At 36.3% G+C, this 19,826-nt stretch overlaps 1 protein-coding gene across 20 annotated transcripts in view; it reads right to left on the reverse strand.

The window, feature by feature from the left end:
* The window catches only part of MYCBP2 (MYC binding protein 2), a 266,865-nt gene that overhangs the window by 83,450 nt on the left and 163,589 nt on the right, over positions 1 to 19,826 (reverse strand). For all 20 annotated transcript variants that reach the window (XR_009740049.1, XM_061435145.1, XM_061435153.1 and 17 more), the window contains 7 exons: positions 16,014 to 16,239; positions 14,424 to 14,542; positions 13,594 to 13,681; positions 12,317 to 12,366; positions 9,681 to 9,853; positions 7,873 to 8,017; positions 2,594 to 2,809 (listed from right to left, as the gene is read on the reverse strand). Coding sequence is in view for 19 of the 20 variants with exons in the window: in XM_061435145.1 (XP_061291129.1) it covers positions 2,594 to 2,809; positions 7,873 to 8,017; positions 9,681 to 9,853; positions 12,317 to 12,366; positions 13,594 to 13,681; positions 14,424 to 14,542; positions 16,014 to 16,239 (1,017 nt within the window). In the remaining variant the exon portion in view is untranslated. The remainder of the gene's footprint in view (positions 1 to 2,593; positions 2,810 to 7,872; positions 8,018 to 9,680; positions 9,854 to 12,316; positions 12,367 to 13,593; positions 13,682 to 14,423; positions 14,543 to 16,013; positions 16,240 to 19,826) is intronic.

A 19,826-nucleotide genomic window follows, 5' to 3' on the forward strand; every position in this document is an offset into this window, starting at 1 on the left:
TCACTCGCACTGAAAGTAACAGACCTGTGACACTACCTGCTCAGTTTTCTGCCTCTGTAACTCCTAACTGTTTCTATTCTTAAGACTTCTAGTCCTTCTCCCCTCCCCAGAGTTCTCTCCCTGAATCCACTTTTATTTTCCTTCCAAATGAGCTGGATTCCACTGACTTTTCTTTAACCACAAGATGCCCAACTTCCTTTTCAGTCATTGTTTGCTTGTTGAATTATCTGGGACAACATCCATGCCACATCAATCTAAATGATTATGATCATTTTTTTTCATGTTCGTAAGACTCATACTGCATTGCTAATACAGGATCTTCAGTTTCAACTGATTCTCCAAGGAGGGCTGATAAATCTTTTCTGATTACTTTTTCCTCATTCTGTACAATGACTATTTCATTTTTTCCCCTTTGGTTCAAAATCTTGATCCTAAGATTCATCACTCCCATCTCCAATCTAAGACATATAATTGCTATCATAAATAGTCCCTTGGCCACACAACCTATAAACTTATTAGCAATTTATTTTATTTTCCCTCTCCTGGTACAGTGAAAGAGGTAAGAGTTCTCTTATTTACAGCCAATCCCTTTTTATCTCTCGGAGTATCTTCATTGTCCTTCTCAAATGTCTCCTCATCAGTACTAAAAGATGTCTTTCTATATTCAATCTCAAGACTCTAAAGCCTTATCTCAATTCTATTTCCTCTGTCTCTTTTTATAACCAAACATCTTGAAAGACTAATGTACACTCATTTTATCTTTAGCTATTATCACCTCTTTTTAAAATTTTTATAAATTTTATTTATTTTTTAATTGAAGGATAATTGCTTTACAGAATTTTGTTGTTTTCTGGTAAATCCCAACATGAATCAGCGATAGGTATACATACGTCCCCTCCCTCTTCAACATCCCTCCCATCTCCCTTCCCATCTCACCCCTCTAGACTGATACTATTTTCACCTTCTCTTCACTGCAATTTAATTAACCAACTATGTCTCTAAAGCTGCTCCTGTCAAGATCGCTGCTAGATCCTTTTCAAAACTTCACTTCTGCAGCAAAACATTAAAGCTCCTTAATATGCTTTCTGTGACTTACAAGCCATGGCATAAGGCAGCTGGGGAAGTAGTTAGGAGATAAAATCTGGAACCGACTCCCTGGCATTTGGGTGCCCTTTGACAACTTACTCAATCTCTCTATGCTTCGGTTTCCACATATGTAAAATGGGAATAAAAACCAGTGATGTATAGGGTTGTTATGGGAATTAAATGAGTCACCACATGCACCGTAGTGGTAAAAGGGCCAAAGGTAAAAATCGGTGTCCTAGTTTATACTAGCCCTCTGGCTGGTATTCTTGCCAACATTTTTGTTTCCCTTCTCCATTTTTTTTTTTAAATCTAGTAAATCAACATTTCTCAAAGTGCAGCTTTTGAATATAAATCATTCTGCATATTTGTTTTATGTATATAAATTCTGGAACCTCTTTTTAGACCTACTGAATCTAAATCTTTGGATGACAGGAAAATCTCCTTTTTAAGTAAGTGCTCCTGGTGATTCTGATGTGGACAAAAGTTTGAGCATCATCATTACTGACATTCCTCAGGACCCTGTCCTGGAAGGTCTCTCTTCTCATCATGTTAGATAGACATCTCCTACTTCCATAATTTATGAATAATCCAAGTACTGATGATTCTCCAATTCTTTTCATGAGGTAAGACTGTGATCACATCAGGTTTGTAGTTTCAGCTTCTTTTTATCTATCTTCAGATGGATATTTCAGAGGTATCTAAAACCACATCCAATGCTGAATCTGTTATCCTCCTCAACCCAAAACTGCCCCTTCAATATTATCACTCTTACTACTCAAGCTCAAAACGTTTTATTTCCTTCCTCTTTCTCTTTTCAGCATCCCCATTAGCCACCAAGTCTTACTTATCCTAAAAATCTCCTGAATCTATATTGACTGACAACTCACTAGTCCAAGGGATGAGCATATCTCACCAGATTAAGTCAGCAGTCTCCTAAACAGACTTAAACCAAACCATGTCTCTTGATTACCCACCCAATTACTTTCTCCATATTCCACCATAATCTTTATAAAACCAAAAATTATGTCATTCCTCCAAATGAGAGCCTACAATGGCTCACACTGCTCTCTGAAAATAGCATAATTCCTAACTTTGATTTCAAATAATGACCATCTTGATAATTTAGATTAACACTGCCTTTTCTAAAGATTAACTAAAAAAAACGGGACAAAAATTTTAAAAAATCTGTCTAAAAGCCTCAAGCCCAAAGAGGGAAGAAACCCAAAGAGATAAGCCTAACATTTGGAAGAACCCAAAGCTGAAGGGGGCCTCAATAATAAGCTCAGAGTCTTGAAGGGGTATGTTTGAGAAATAATGGTGATTTGAAAATACACAAGCATTTTCACAGGAACTGAAATGTTTGCTACATAAATGAATGGTAAAAAATAAACTTTTTCTGGGACGTAAAATAAATTACCTTCATTATTGTTATGGCAATATATCGAGCCTCCTTCACTATCATGGGTTCATACGAAACATCCAGCTTTGGGGAAGTAAAATAAATTACCTTCATCATTGTTATGGCAATATATCGAGCCTCCTTCACTATCATGGGTTCATACGAAACATCCAGCTTCGGGGAGGCTAGTCCGCCAAAGGTCATGTCGGTATTAGAAGATGCAGGTGGTACTGCAGGACTACCAGGAATCCTCTGAGGCTTCTTTACTTGCTCTTGTTGCAGAGATGTTTTTTTCTGAGAAACAGGAACGGCTTTCACTTCCACCTAACCAAGATATTATAAAATCCAAATGACATTATTATATAACTGTCCATGACACATAAGAAGAAAGCAATTTACAACTTTAAACTGGCAATTCTTTAAGTTTTATGTTACCACTTGTCCCCCTAGGGCATTCCTTAAAGACTATTTAACAGTGCCAAATGATTATGAAGAATGCATCTCAACAGGGATCCTGGACACAGTGCAAAAGAGAGGCTTTGTTTTGGGGAATAAATAATCACAAATATCAAAACAAAATAAAAACATGTGCCACCATTAATAACATCTAGGAAAGGATAGTAAAATGTATCTACATTCTTACTGGTATTACTTTCCAGTAATCTTCACATATTTTAAAGCACTAAACTCAACTTTAGCTATATATACTGTTCTGCAAAGAAAAAGAACTCTACTGACAGATGTCTTACAACTCAACAGATAATAAAGCAAATTTTATACCTAAAACTTAAACATGTTTATTTACTTTGCAGAAAGAGTACTATTAGGTGGTTCTGTCACCAACATGAACTATGAGGGCCAAACAATCTAATTAATCTTTCAAACTCAGTTTCTTCAGCGATAAAATGGGGTGTCTTTTATCTGCTTTACTATAGAGATGCAAAGAACAGATTTCCTAAGGTGTGTTAAAACAATGAAAGCACAAACTACCTCATAAACAATACTCAGAAGTACCTTCCAAGAATTATAACAAAATATTACATTGTTGTTTGCTATGCACTGGCAAAAAACACTTGGTCCCTCAGTCAGTCAGTCAGTTCAGTCGCTCGGTTGTGTCCGACTCTTTGCGACCCCATGAATTGCAGCACGCCAGGCCTCCCTGTCCATCACCAACTCCCAGAGATCACTCAGATTCACGTCTATCGAGTCAGTGATGCCATCAAGCCATCTCATCCTCTGTCGTCCCCTTCTCCTCCTGCCCCCAATCCCTCCCAGCATCAGAGTCTTTTCCAATGAGTCAACTCTTCGAATGAGGTGGCCAAAGTACTGGAGTTTCAGCTTTAGCATCATTCCTTCCAAAGAAATCCCAGGGCTGATCTCCTTCAGAACGGACTGGTTGGATCTCCTTGCAGTCAAAGGGACTCTCAAGAGTCTTCTCCAACACTACAGTTCAAAAGCATCAATTCTTTGGCACTCAGCCTTCTTCACAGTTCAACTCTCACATCCATACATGATCACTGAAAAAATCATAGCCTTGACTAGACAGACCTTTGTTGGCAAAGTAATGTCTCTGCTTTTGAATATGCTGTGTAGGCTGGTCATAACTTTCCTTCCAAGGAGTAAGCGTCTTTTAATTTCATGGCTGCAGTCACCATCTGCAGTGATTTTGGAGCCCAGAAAAATAAAGTCTGACACTGTTTCCCCATCTATTTCCCATAAAGTGACGGGACTGGATGCCATGATCTTCGTTTTCTGAATGTTGAGCTTTAAGCCAACTTTTTCACTCTCCACTTTCACTTTCATCAAGAGGCTTTTTAGTTCCTCCTCACTTTCTGCCATAAGGGTGGTGTCATCTGTATATCTGAGGTTATTGATATTTCTCCCAGCAATCTTGATTCCAGCTTGTGCTTCTTCCAGTCCAGCGTTTCTCATGATGTACTCTGCATAAAAGTTAAATAAGCAGGGTGACGATATACAGCCTTGACGTACTCCTTTTTCTATCTGGAACCAGTCTGTTGTTCCATGTCCAGTTCTAACTGTTGATACCTGACCTGCATACAAATTTCTCAAGAGGCAAATCAGGTGGTCTGGTATTCCCATCTCTTGAAGAATTTTCCACAGTTTATTGTGATCCACACAGTCAAAGGCTTTGGCATAGTCAATAAAGCAGAAATAGATGTTTTTTTGGAACTCTCTTGCTTTTTCCATGATCCAGCGGATGTTCGCAATTTGATCTCTGGTTCCTCTGCCTTTTCTAAAACCAGCTTGAACGTCAGGAAGTTCACGGTTCACATATTACTGAAGCCTGGCTTGGAGAATAGGCAACCACAAAGTAATCAACGCTTTAAAGACCATTTTAGCTCTTCATCATTCTGAGGGTCACCCAAAGTTTCTTCTGTTCTTTTCAGATACTACTTCTATGGCTGGCAAGAACAGGTAATTCAACAAGAAGATCTTCACAGAAATAGAAAGAAATGCATAAATGAAAGTGACAATATTACTTAAGTAATTGAGAGACATCCCAGGAGCGTGGATTGTTCTTATCAGTGTCATTCTAGGGAGTTAGTAGTTTTGAGACTCTCCCTGTCTACATAAAGTGCAGGTAGCAAACATGTCTCACTAAATAACCACAATCCTGAGTTGGAGCTATGAGAAATCAGTATTTGGATTGACATTATGCTCTGGAAATATTAAAAACCCATCTGACTTTTTTAAAACACAGAAGTTTAAAGATAAATAGAAAAATTGTTCAGCTCATATACATGCCACCATTAAAAGCTTTAAACTTAAATATAACCAAGGAAAAAAAAAGTAAATGCTTCCAAATCTTAAGAATTTGATTTTAAATTATAGCTACTATTTTCATATATATTATTTTGATTTAATATTTCTTTAAACAACTATATTTACCCTCAGTAAATTAACAGGAGATGTACATCTGCCTATATACCACCAACCCTGAAATAAATCAGTAAATAATTTCATACTTTATAAGTACTGAGATAAAAAATGATAACCATTCTGCTTTCTTTTATAAACTGTGCTTCTTTGTAAAATTTGTGATTCTTTTATTTCCTATGCATTTTTCTCTTTTTACTAAAAACAATTTCTTTGGAGTAATCATTTTTATAAGTTAAAAAAATATCAGTAACAGCTGCTGTTTTAAAAAAGGATTCTGGATCTCAAAAATATTATCTGTAAACCAACTTTTATGTTCCAAATAATTGATTATTACTCTATCAGGATACTTCAGGAGTTTCTGATAAGTCTAAAATGTCCTGAAAACTTCATGCACTAACAGGCTGAAAATGAAACATACTGAATTAATTTTGTTTTCAGCTAATATGATAATGTGGTATCAATAAATCTAACATCAATAGGTATGCAAATCACTTTTCCTAAATAGTATTTATTGGAGTTTCCTAGAATATGCTTTCTATATTATAGATAAATCTGATATGAATCTGAGTATATTAAGAGGCTTCAGGATTCTTGTTCTCAAGAAGCAGACTATACAGGCAAAAAAAAAAGAAGAGAAGAAATGAGAGAGATGGAGTTCCCTGTGGTCCAGTGGTTAAGAATCAGTGCTTTCACTGCCATGGGCCTGGGTTCAGTCCCTGAACCTGGGACCTAAGATCCCACAAACCACACAGTGCAGACAAAAACAAACACACATAAACAAAAAAGAAAGGAAAAGGGAGAGAGAGAGATCACGTGGCTAAAAAAGAACCCAAAGAGGAGAACAAAAAGAGATAGAGCATAAAGTCTGACTCTGAAATGTGAGATGTAAACAGCCCAGATACTAAAATGCAGCAAGAGACAACAAAAGGTGCAAAGGAGGAAACATAAGAAAATGCAACTAAAGATCTACTGTAAGCATAATAGTAAGTATGAACATTAAAAAGAAATGAAATGTTATGCTGACTTGGAAAATAGTAACTATGATACAGGCACATGAATAAGGGACTTACTGTGGGCTCAGAGAAGGGATTTAACAATTCACAAATACACTTTGAAATGAGAAATTCATCAATGAATACACAAAACCCTTCAACATATTAAAGCATACTGTATTGGGACAAAAATTCTGTCCTTGGGTAGGGTCATTTTTTTGTTATCACTATCAGAATTACTTTACTCTCTACTCCCATTTTTTTTTTTACAATTTGTGATGCTTTTTACATTCTAAAGAGTAATTCTTAGCATGAAAACACTTTGATGGGGTATGATCTTCCTTAAAAAGGTAAGCTAGAAGAGAAAATGTAAGAGTGAAGCATACTGTATGGATATGTATTATGTATACTGTATGTAATTAAAAGAGTACATACTCTTCTATCCTATATATGTTTGTTTGGGTCACGATGAAACTCTTGCGGGGGGTCATGGCCAAAACATTGAAAGCCACTAGTAAAGCCTGAATTTTCTTTAGTATCAGGGCCAAATGCTTTTCCATACAGTTTTACTTACTGGTCTTAAGACATATGAACTATTGTCCTCTTTTTTTTTTTTTTTAGACTATGAATCAAGTAAGAGGTGCCAGTGGTATTGTGCTTCTCCATGGTACAAATGAAATAATGTACCAACTAGTTGAAAAAGTGCTAGTATATTGAGGTAAAATCAGCTTCTCTGTGAGTAAAAAAAGATTTCAAGGCTTAATCAACTCCAAATAACCTAATCATTTTGTAAATACAACTTCGAGGGGCCAGCGTAGCTGGGGATTGCCTATACAAACTTTTGTTGGATATTCACTGTTTTCAGAAATCTAATAAAAGTTTTAAATAAGATATTTAATTAATATATAACATAGAGGACTTAATTTTATGTCTTTACTATAATATGCTCTAAAATGTCATTATTTACTAATGTCTCAGGGAAGAGGTGTTCAGAGAACTATATTCTTCAGTATAGCACATAACTAGTTCCATTCCTCATTCTTTTACAATCCAAATTTAGGTATTTCTGATTTATTTAATAAGTATCAATATTATATTTTAAACATTGCTTCAGTAGTACTAAATGCAAAACATATTAAAGTCTTTTAAAAACATACATAAAATTTTTAAACGTATTCTTTCATTTATTTGTTCAATGACTAATATATGATGGTCTTCCCTCTGTGTGCTTAGCACTCTTTTGATGGACACTTTCTTATCCTCCCTTTGAATCACCATGGCATCTAGCATATCTGAAGCAAAATCCAAAAAGTATAAAACTTGGATAAGTGAGTACTGATTAATGTGAACAAGTCATTTAAAAATTTTCAGCTTCCTTCACTGCATATAAGTAAGGAGCGTACTGCAAATAGACTCTAAGCTCTTGTCATTTCTAAAATTTTATGAGTTACAATAGTGCATAGATGTCTACTAATTTAATCCCACTACAATTACCTTCATGTTGGGAACGTGTACCACATCCCCATACTGGTCTTTCGTTTGCACCGTGATGGTGGTAGGCCAACCACACCGAATATCATCCTTATTCAGAATCAAAGATGTTTTCTGAGGATCAGCATAGGAATCTGGCTGAAGCCACCTAACAGGAATGAAAAAACAAGTAAACAAAAAGTCAAACATTCATCAATATCTTCAGTGATTAAAATGAAACTAGGCCAAATGAATAAAACTATATTAAACAAAGTGCTAAAAGGATTATCATTTCCAACTCAGTAATAAGGACCATGGGCTTCCCAGATGCTGCCAGTGGTAAAGAACCTGCTGGCCAACGCAGGAGACGTAAGAGATAAGTGTTCGATCCCTGGGTCAGGAAGATCCCTTAGAGGAAGGTATAGCAACCCACTCTAGTATTCTTGCCTGGAGAATCCCCATGGACAGAGAAGCCTGGTGGGCTATGGTCCACAGGGTCGCAGAGTCAGACACGACTGAAATGACTTAGCATGCACACACAATAAGGATAACAAGTATTAACTTCCTTGGAAATCATTAATGACAAATTCATTAAACAAATATGCTAAAGCTTATGAAATTTTTGATGATTACAAATAAATCAGAAATATCTGTAAAATCAGAAAGTGTGAAATTTTAACTATGGCTGGTTTAAAATAACCAAGAAAATGAATTTAGGTTGTATATACTTAGAAGTCCCAAATAACACTACTTAAGGAAGGTCTGCCTAATTGCCAACCTGAAGACCTGGGAAAGAGCAGCATTTCTGTCAAAACAGAAACATAAGTGACATTTTGCTTGCTGGGGAGCAGAAGGTTGGAAATACACTACCTTCTCTTTACACAGCTTAGTAACGATTTTCCCTCACTACCATTCCTTCTATGCAAATTCTATTTTTTGTGATATCCATGCCTGAATTCTTTGCATGATCTACATTCAAGTTGTCGTGTGAGATGATTGATGAGTAAATTCTGTGATGAATACTACACGAAAAGGTCCATGAAGAAGGCAGTGAGGCTGACTTAAAAGATGTTTTCTATTTTTCTCCAATCACCACTTTGCTTTTTAAAAACTAAAAAGTAATCTCTGTATTTTTAAGATTAAAGCCAGAAAGAGGGTCATATTTCTGTATTTACTAGTTTGGTGCCATATATAGTCGCTCAGTCGTGTCTGGCTCTTTGCGACCCCATGGACTAGCCCACCAGGCTCCTCTGGTCCCTGTGATTCTCCAGGCAAGAACACTGGAGTGGGCTGCCAAGCCCTCCTCTGGGGATCTTCCCAACCCAGGGATCTAACCCAGGTCTCCCACACTGCAGGTGGATTCTTTACTCTCTGAGGCATATTTACTAGTGAAATTACTCAAGTCAGCATATGTGTTCACCTTCAAAAAAACCAAATAGCAACAAAATAAATGAGAACTCTAAAATCTTAAATTACCTGATTTAAATTCTTAATTTATATCTGCACTAACTGTAGATTTGGAAAAAATCCTCATATTAAGATAAATATAGTCACAAATTTAGGAGTTTAGTATAGATATTAAATATTACCATCAAATTCACAGACTTCTCTATTTTACCATGTAGTCTTTATATTTTTAACAATTATTATGTATGTTTAAAATATACTGAAATATTAACTACTACTTTATATTTCAGAAAGTCCAAAACACATAAACTACATTATTTTAGGTGGCACTGTAACATCCTAATGACTCCTCTCCTTTCTCTTCAGAAATGAAAACTAAGGTAAGCCCTGGAAGAAAATCACTGTAGGACTTAAGAGTGCATTACCTCGCAAGCCTTCCACCACTTGATCCTGGAACACAAGCAATAAAATCGTCCAGAAAGGACTGTTCATTGCTCTGGATTTGAAGTGGTAAGTTTCCTTCTAGTGCCTCCAATATAGTTGGTGAATGAGAAAGAGCTAAACCCTTTCCAAGAATACCAGAATGGGTTTTGCACACCTGTTGGGTAAAAGAGAACATTTATATTTTAAAATATGAAACTTTAATCACATGATTGTTTTGAATTTGCACCCAATTTTAGATAGGCCTTTTTTGGGGAAATCATTTTCTCCCCACGTCCCAGTGCTCCTTTACTCTGAACAGTAGAAAACTTCCAGCAGGGAAAAACTTGGGATAATACTTTCAGTTTCATTCTGCTCACAAAAGGAAGTGATTTATCTGAGTTTTGCAGGTTAGAGCTAATGCTGCATCTCCCCCCACCCAAGCTCTCCACATGTTTCTCTGCATGTGTCACATCCCCGTTTGTCAGGGCCAGGGCTCCCCTCTAAAGACAGCTGTAGAGGTTGCCCGCTTTCTGTGTCTCCGTTACTGGTGGTTCTCTTGGGTAGGCTGTGTCTGTGCTCTTGGGCAGGTGGGTACCAAGGTCTTGACTCAGGCAAAAAGGTGATGGAAGCCTGACTGTGCCTGCACATACACTGCATTAGCCTATGTAAGCCTTATTAAAGTTAAGGAAAAAGGGCAGATAAAACAGAAATTTTAGTCCTGATCTAGATGAGAAGCACACCTTACATTTTAGAAAGACTTGCTGCAAGTGCTAAAACTCTAGAAAAATCTTAATGACTGTATAATAAATTTCAAAACAAAATATTTTTCATGGAAAACTATTATATTTCCAGTTCTTTCAATTCTACAACAGTAACTCCTGCATTTTATGAACCATGCAATTTCTAAATCATAATCTTTAATATCAAACAGACTTGAGTCCAAATTCAGACTTCAGATGAGTTATTGCTATGTCCTCTTAAGCTAACAAGTTACAGACCATTCCTGAATCAGTGAAAGGTATAAACTGGTGATCAAACGATCTCTTGTAGTTATTATACAATTTAAATGGGGCTTCCTAGGTGATGTAGCAGTAAAGAATCCGCCTGCCAATGCAGGAGATGCAAAGAGGTGTAGGTTCGATCCCTGCATCAGGAAGATCCCTGGAGGAAGAAACAGCAATCTGGTCTAGTATTTTTGCCTGCAAAATTCCATGGACAGAGGAGCCTGGTAGGCTGCAGTCCATGAGGTTGCAAAGAATTGGCATGACTATGCACCTAAGTATACACACACAACACATTTAAATGCTCACTACCTGCCTAACAAGTATGGGTTTTAATGTATGTTAGACCATCATGACTACCTTACATGCCAAAAAGGTGTGTAATTTGGGACATCACTTTTTTCTTTATAGGGGCACAATAAAGATCTCCTTACATCTGGCCTAATTAACATTCTATAAGCCATAATACCTTGGATGATGAGCTACTTGATGGATTTCCTTAGCTAGAATGCTATATGACACATACCATGTTCACCAAACATTTTTTGAATTAATTTTTATTTTTCTATCTTAAGATACAGAGATTTAACTTTTCTAAAAGGAAAAACAAAAGCTGGTGGGATTTTAAAAAACCTAAGTTTCTTAACATTATTGAGGACACCATGGCTCCCTACAATTAGAGCACAGTGATCAAGATCATGGACTTTGTCACCAAATTGCCAAAGGTCAAACTCTAGACCAGTTGCTCACCAGCTGTGTGACTCTGAGCCAGTTACTTAAGTTCTTTGTATCTCAGTTTCCTTATCTATAGTTAGGAGTTCCTACTTCATAGGACTGTTGTAAGGACTAAATGATTTAAAAGTATAAAACAAAGTTAAAGATCAAATAAATGTTTGTTTTTATTATTACTGCTGTAATCATTTCAGAAAATAAATAACATGTAAACCACTAACTGTAAGTATTAGAAGACCTGGATACCAGCCTCGATCTCCCAGTTGCCTGAATTCTTAATCAAACTTCTCTGAACTGATATAATTGTCAGATACAAGAGAAAATAGTGATTTCAAAGTGTAACTGCAGAAATAGACAGATAATGTCAAAAATATGGCAAACTACTGGAGAAGGAAATGGCAACCCACTCCAGTATTCTTGCCTGGAAAATTCCATGGACAGAGGAAGCTGGTGGGCTACAGTCCATGGGGTCACAGAGTCAGCCACGACTGAGCACATCAGTACAGTATATGGTAAACTATAAAGTTTCTCTATAGATATTATTTCCATTACTATTACTAACATCTTTTTCCTAACTGGAAAATAAAACTTCTTTCAAGATCTAATTTCAATGTCCACCCCTGGACAAAACCCTCCTCTGGGCCCTTGGTAGCTCTTCTTCGTCCAGCAGGGCTTACATCTCACTCCAGAGTCAACACCCACCGTGCAGTTCAATAAGGGCTCATACAGGGGTTGATTCCATCAAGGGGAGCAATTATGAGTTATTTATCTTTATAACTGTCAATTGTAGAATGAAATACTCAATGAATGAGTGCTATGCTCAAGAAAAACAAGGTTGATTTGAGTGAAAATTTGGCTTAAAATTAATGTACAAAGTTTATCCTTATAATTATTGAGGACAATACCTGTAAAGCAGCCTCTTCAAGAATTTCAAGATCCTCCTCTAATTCATTACCTGGTATGTAAATGAAAAGGTTTACCAAAATATATCAATGTTTCATTTAACTTTCTAGTCTTCTGCATTCATTACATGTTCTCCAAAAATTGATATTCCAAATTGAAGAGAACTATTATCATTATGGATAAATCTCAGTGGTTTAAATTTTAAAATGCTTATTTTCAGTGTGAATATAAGCTGTAATTCTCAAGACAATACTAAAAAAAGCACCCATCAAGTGTATCAAAAGATATATATTACATTTATATACACAAATGTATATTTTTACTTTAGTGTATTTATCTAAGAAAAAAAGAGGAAAACTGATTATTCAGAACCTGAGTCTTTCTTTTTCAGTTATATTACAGAAGAACTTCATCTTTAGTAAACAACAGTTACTGACAGGAAAGCCCAAGATAGTGACTGTATTCTCTAAACATTTTCTGCTTTACTGCTTGATGTAGAACATTTATTGAATTTTCTGATAGCTTAATGAACTTATAAAATATTATAACCAAAGTGATACATGTTCAAAGGGAAATATTTGAATTATACAGAAGTGCAGAATGAAAATTTCTGCCACCATCCCCTTTCAAAGATACAGTATCAACAGTTTCCTATGTATTGTTCTAAAAACTTTGTATGCAAATAATCATTGTATGCATGTATGTGTCAGCCTACATACATGGGAACATACACATCTATTTACATATATATATATATACAATATGATGTTCAAAACAATGAACATCATATAATTATATAATCTGGACGCCTTTCTTGGCCTGGACATATAGGTTTACTTTTCTGTCACTGTATTTAACAGCTACTTACATCTGTTTTGTATAGATGTACCATCGCTGATTGAACAGTTCCCAACTGACAAACATTTTGGTTGCTCCTAGGTTTTATAACCACAAGTATTGATAAATTAATCTATCTTATAATGTACGTTTTTGAGTATTTGTGAAAATATGTATAAAAATGTTATATCAAAAGGTATATTTATATAAAATTTGAAGTTATTGACGAATTTCCTTCAAAGAGGTTGTAGCAATTTCCCTCACATGAATAGAACACAAATGTCTCATTGTCTTTAGTATAGTAAGCAGCTGCCCATGAATATATGTGACTGTTAAATTCATTTTGCTAAACTATTTTCAGGATGTTTTTTAATAAACATTCTGTTCGTAATTTTGTAACTTTTTTAAAAATCATAAATACCTAGTACAAGATCACACTTACCAATAGGAAGTGCTAGATCCTTTTTCATCAAAGCTGCTGCACAAACCCCACCAAGATTAGCTAGTTCTTTTTCCAACTGAATGACTCCCTGGAGAATTAAAAAAAAAATCAGATGCTGTAAAAAATTTTGGAAGATGCAATTTTTGAGAGATGATGTGGATTATCAAAAAAATGTGACTTGCATTCCAGCATAACATTTGAAACAAAAAGAAAGCATGTATTAGCAGCTAATGGTTAATTAAGAGTGTAAGAGATTCAATATTATGTCTCTCTCTTTTTTTTTTTTTTCCTTTATTTCTCATGTGTTCCCCATCCTGAACCCTCCTCCCTCCTCCCTCCCCATACCATCCCTCTGGGTCAATATTATGTCTCACATTGGTTATACTGTTTCAGACCAACAGCTCATAGTCCAAAGGATTTTTCATTTATTACTTTGATGGAACATGATCACTGTTTCACCTTAACTTTTTTTTTAAACAGTACTACTGGAAATCTTTACGACAGATATTAAGTTAGTGCCTTTGTGAAATTAGCTTACAAAAATCACTCAGAAAGGTACAGTCACCAACCAGGTGTGGAACAGGCAGGATTATACTACGTCTTTAAAGGCTGGGTCATGCTACACAGACTCTGATCTCTCCACATATTAAAAACAGTAATACCAGACACAATTAATTTGTACAAAATTAAACTACAAAATAGATTATACACCCTAGCTTAAAATATAATTTCAGGCTTCTTAAATATAGATAGCAAACACAATTCAAGTCAATAGTAGCCCTCAGAAACACAATCTTCCTTAACAGAATAAGAAGATAATTCATTCTCACCTCATCAGGTCCAGGGCTAAACTCATATCCAATTGCAAAACATTTGAAACCATAGAAAGAAGCTTTGTCATCTTTCACATAATCTGATGCAGTCTCCAATGAAAAAAGGGCCTCATTCCCTAAGAAAAAAAACTAACACTGAGTTCAAAATCTGAAACAACTTTATTAAAGTCTCCTTTTATCCATCTCAAGATAGGTAGCAATACAAATCAGGCTTCCCGGGTGGCGCAGTGGTAAAGAATTCGTCTGCCAATGGAGGAGCTGTAAGAGATGTGGATTTGATCCCTGGGTAGGGAAGATCTGGAGAAGGAAATGGCAACCACTCCAGTATTCTTGCCTGGAAAATCCCATGGACAGAGAAACCTGTTGGACTACAGTCCATGGGGTCGCAAAAGAGTCGGACATGACTTGAACACACATGCACTAAATAATGTATTTGGTTTGGGGGTTTCTACATTTACTTGAACAAAACTGTGCTAAAAACAACACTAGAAACAATAAAACCATACCAGGTTGTTATTTTTCTTTATGATTTAATTCTCCTTAATCACATGTCCTAAGTAAGTTACATGAGCAATCATTGTCAATTATCTGTCAATTACTGAAGTGACCTGTATGTGTAAGTAGCTCAGTCATGTCCAACTCTTTGTGACCCCATGGACTGTAGCCCACCAGGCACCTCTGTCCATGGGATTTTCCTAGCAAGAATACTGCAATGGGTTGCCATTTCCTTCTCCAACTGAGGTGACCCGGGTTAGCCTTTTTTCTAAGCTGGAATCTGGCTTTGATCTCTTCACAAACAAACACGGCAGGTCACATCAGAAGAAAGAAGTTTCTGAATTCGAACTGGCTCTCAGTTTGCAAGATCACGGGATCACTTAACTTATGGTTAAGTGGTTAAAAAAACAACAGACTATAATAACAAATCTGTGGCACCCACCTGGCCACAAATACTCTTCAAGCTTGAAAACAAAGCTTTACATAACTTAGTGGGCTCCATGGGTCACTAGCTCTCTTGAAATAAAGAAGTCCTCAGCAACTTTTTAAAACTCAACACTTACTGGGAAAATAAACACCTAATCCAACTTTTTCTATAGTTTGGCCTCAGTATTAACTCTCTGCTTTGGTCAAGCTTCCCTGGCGGCTCAGACAGTAAAGAATCTGCCTGCATTGCAGGAGACCTGGGTTCAGTCCCTAGGTCGGGATGATCCCCCAGAGAGGGCATGGCAACCCACTCCAGTACTCTTCGCTGGAGAACTCCATGGACAGAGGAGCCTGGAGGGCTACAGTCAATGGGGTCGCAAAGAGTCGGATACAACTGAGTGACTGACACACTTTCTTTGGACAAGCTAATCTTTTCTCACAAGATCCTCAGAACAGTCTCTTTTCTAAACCTTGGTCATGTTATGCCCAGTGCCCAGAGAGTCTTCACTAATAAACTGCAATCTAGATACAGAGTAGGTCTTGAAGACATTCTTCTGAAAATTAAATAAACATTTTCAATAGTGTATCTTTACTAAACATAATTCTTATAAATGCATGTATTTTACCATATAAAACAAAATAAGACAAAAAAAAAAAAAAACTTACCTGGTAACACTAACACCATAGTAGGCCACCCAGAGGACCCTGAAAATTTCTTTAGTTCTATCCAGGAATTCAGATTTTCATGAACAGCTGTCAACTTTGGTCCATATCCTGAATTCTGAACAGTTCTAACGGGGATCAACAAACGGAGGACGTCTTCCGACTGTGCAGTGCCACACTGAGGGTCAAACTCGAGTGTCATCCACCGCACGCACTCTGGGAATGTCACCTGAAGTCAACAGACAAAAGGCCACTCACATAAGAAGAATCAGATTTTAGCTTCTGGTCTAGTTTAGAAGTAGGACATCATACTGGAAAGATGATGCCTTCAACTTACTGTAACATTAATGTTAAGTAAGGAATTAATACTGTAAAATTTTAAGAATTAGTGATCAGAAACCAAGGTATTAATGGTCAGTATGAATTGTCTCTGCTGTCCCGTTGTAATATTATTGTTTTCTAATATGTGGTTGATACTGCATTGTGTCTAAGTATATACTGATATCATTAAAAAAACAATTACAAAACTGCTTAATTTCTGAAAAAAAAAAAAAACTATCTGATTTTCCTGTAAAAGAGCTTATTTACATAATAAATTTTCCATTTCAGTCAGTATGCATTTAAGGAATATAGGTAGGTAACTGACAATGTAATTCGATAGGTAAAATATAAAGATACACTGATGGAAATGAATAAATCATTAAAATGTAAGGTTTTAGTTACTTTTAGGTTATCTACCATTCATAGTACCTAATACAAATGCTTCTTCTCATTAACCAAAAAAACTTTGCAACTTCAAATATTATGAGAATATAAACACACACACTTATACACTTGATAAAAGCCTTGATTTTTATAGTCTTCTATCCTAAAATTTTACTGTATGCAGGAGTTTATGATGGCACATAATTACATGTATTTTTAAGGCCATTTTACAGTTTCTGTCATCATCATAGCAGAAGGAATTCTGTAATTGTAGTAAAATTACAGTTAAGCAGGACCATGTCAAGTAGTAAAATATGAATTGGTTGTAGGACATGACATAAACCTTAAGAAATTTCCCAAGTATGATATTAATCTAAAAAAAATTACTTTAGACTATATTTAGTAAAGGATTTTTTTATAATCCTTAAATAAAAAGCTCAACGTAGTTCACAGTAACATAAATGTAAATTAAAACTAAACTGAGGCACCATTTTCCCAACATTCTTCCCATTGTATTGGCAAAAGCTCCCAAATTTAAACACATACTCCTTGGGGGAGGCCATGAGAAAATAAGCATTCCCATATGTTGTTGGTGGGACACAAAAAGCCATAACTTCAATGGAAGGGAACTGTCAACATCTAGCAAAACTACACTCACCGTCTGAATCAGCAATTCCAGATATACCGAGCACAAGGTTCCCCATTCTTTGCTTAACCCAGCAATCCTACTTCTAGAAGTATAGTTTGAAGATATGCCTCTAACAATATGGAAACAAAAACAAACAAAAAAAATGCCCATATGCCCAGTTTATTCATTGCAAAAAAAAAAAAAATGAAAACACCCCAGATGCTCACACATTAGACTAGCTCAAAGACTATGATACACCTTGACAACACTGGAGCACTATGAAGTTGTAAAAAGGAATGAGGATGATCTATATAAATGGATACGGAGAGATTTTTACACAGTGTTACTTTTAAAAAGCAAAGTACAAAGTAGTATATACAGTGTGCTATTTTTTTAAACAAAGAAGGAAAATAAGACTACATCTAAATGAATCTTTATGATTTTTTTTCCAGAAAAGAATGCAGTAAGGATAAACCATGATACTTACTAGAGTAAGGCAGAAGCCCAGAAGGAAAAGGACTTATAATTCTGAGGATGTTGCTTTACTTAATTTTATTTCTGTAGCTATATTAGTATTTTACATAGTTTAAAACTAATATTAAATCAAGTGGGGCAGGGAAAAAACTCATAAAAATTAAGTAAAAATAAACAAGACTAACTTTATATTAATCATATAGCCACCTACACACATATATATATAATGAACTACTCCAAACAACTTCTGAATAAAGTATTTTGATTATATTAATGTTAGTAGGGTTAATATAAAAAACATTGCAAAGAAACTTTATTTTATGTAGTATTTTTAATTTTTACAGTGGCATACATAAACGAAAATGGTATGAAGAAAATACCTCAGCGGTTTTGACTGGAATTAGTAAGAAGTGCTCAAAAGCTGATGAAAACACAGGAAAAGGACACAGAATCTAGTTTGAACAGAATTCCCCTGACCAAATCAATTGAAATTTGAGCATCAAACTGAATGACAGCAAAAGATTGTAACGCTGAGCAAAAAGAGAATCTCTGAGTACATACTGGTATGAACACATGAAATAAATATATAAATGACTACACTTTTTAAAGTAGAAGGGGTGAGAAACTCTTCTTTATAACAGAACACCAGCAGGGAGGAAAAACAGAATTACAAAACCACCATCTTGCAACCACCATACCAATAAATGATTTGGGTAAGAATAACCAAAGTGAAAGTGAAGTCGCTCAGTCGTGTCTGACACTTTGCAACCCCATGGACAGTAACCCACTAGGCTTCTCTGTCCATGGGATTTTCCAGGCAAGAATACTGGAGTGGGCTGCCATTTCCTCCTCCAGGGGATCTTCCCAATCCAGGGATCAAACCCAGGTCACCTGCATTACAGAAAGACAGACACATAGACCTACATTACAGATAGCTTTACTGTCTGAGCCACAAGGGAAGCCCTAGAATAACCAAAGGGTGCTAGAATTTGTTGAAAGACAGTATTTTTTACACAATCTCTAACCCATGGATATTTACCCATAGACATTTTCAAAGGAAAAAAAAAAGATGCTTTTTTTTGGTGGAACTGTCACCTTAATCAAGTGACTAAGTATAGCATATTGAAAAGCAGAGACATTACTTTGCTAACAAAGGTTCATCTAGTCAAGGCTATGGTTTTTCCTGTGGTCATGTATGGATGTGAGAATTGGACTGTGAAGAAAGCTGAGTGCTGAAGAATTGATGCTTTTGAACTGTGGTGTTGGAGAAGACTCTTGAGAGTCCCTTGGACTGCAAGGAGATCCAACCAGTCCATTCTGAAGGAGATCAGTCCTGGGTGTTCTTTGGAGGGAATGATGCTAAAGCTGAAACTCCAGTACTTTGGCCACCTCATGCGAAGAGTTGACTCACTGGAAAAGACTCTGATGCTGGGAGAGATTGGGGGCAGGAGGAGAAGGGGACGACAGAGGATGAGATGGCTGAATGACATCACTGACTCGATGGACATGAGTCTGAGTGAACTCCAGGAGTTGGTGATGGACAGTGAGGCCTGGTGTGCTGTGATTCATGGGGTCGCAAAGAGTCAGACACGACTGAGCAATTGAACTGAACTGAAGTACTTCCTGATGGGATACACTGAGGAGAACACGACAGGTTGCCACCCAAAATGCACAACCTGAATCTAATCATTAAAAAACTATCAATGAAATACAAATAAAATAATATTTTTTTACAAAACCACTGATTGTGTTCTTCAAAAACACCAATATCATAAAAGATGAAGAGAGGCTGAGGAACTATTTCAGATTAAAAAGACAGAAGTGGCCTAACAACTAAATGCATGTTTGAACCTGAGAGGATCCTGTGCATGCGTGCTAAGTCACTTCAGTTGTGTCTGACTCTCTGCGACCCCATGAACTGTGTAGCCCACCAGGCTTCTCTGTCCATGGGATTCTCCCAGCAAGAACACTGGAGTGGGTTGCCATTTCCTTCTCCATGGGATCTTCCT

This window comes from Bos javanicus, chromosome 12 (genome assembly GCF_032452875.1).
Source record: "Bos javanicus breed banteng chromosome 12, ARS-OSU_banteng_1.0, whole genome shotgun sequence".
Classification (NCBI taxonomy): domain Eukaryota; kingdom Metazoa; phylum Chordata; class Mammalia; order Artiodactyla; family Bovidae; genus Bos; species Bos javanicus.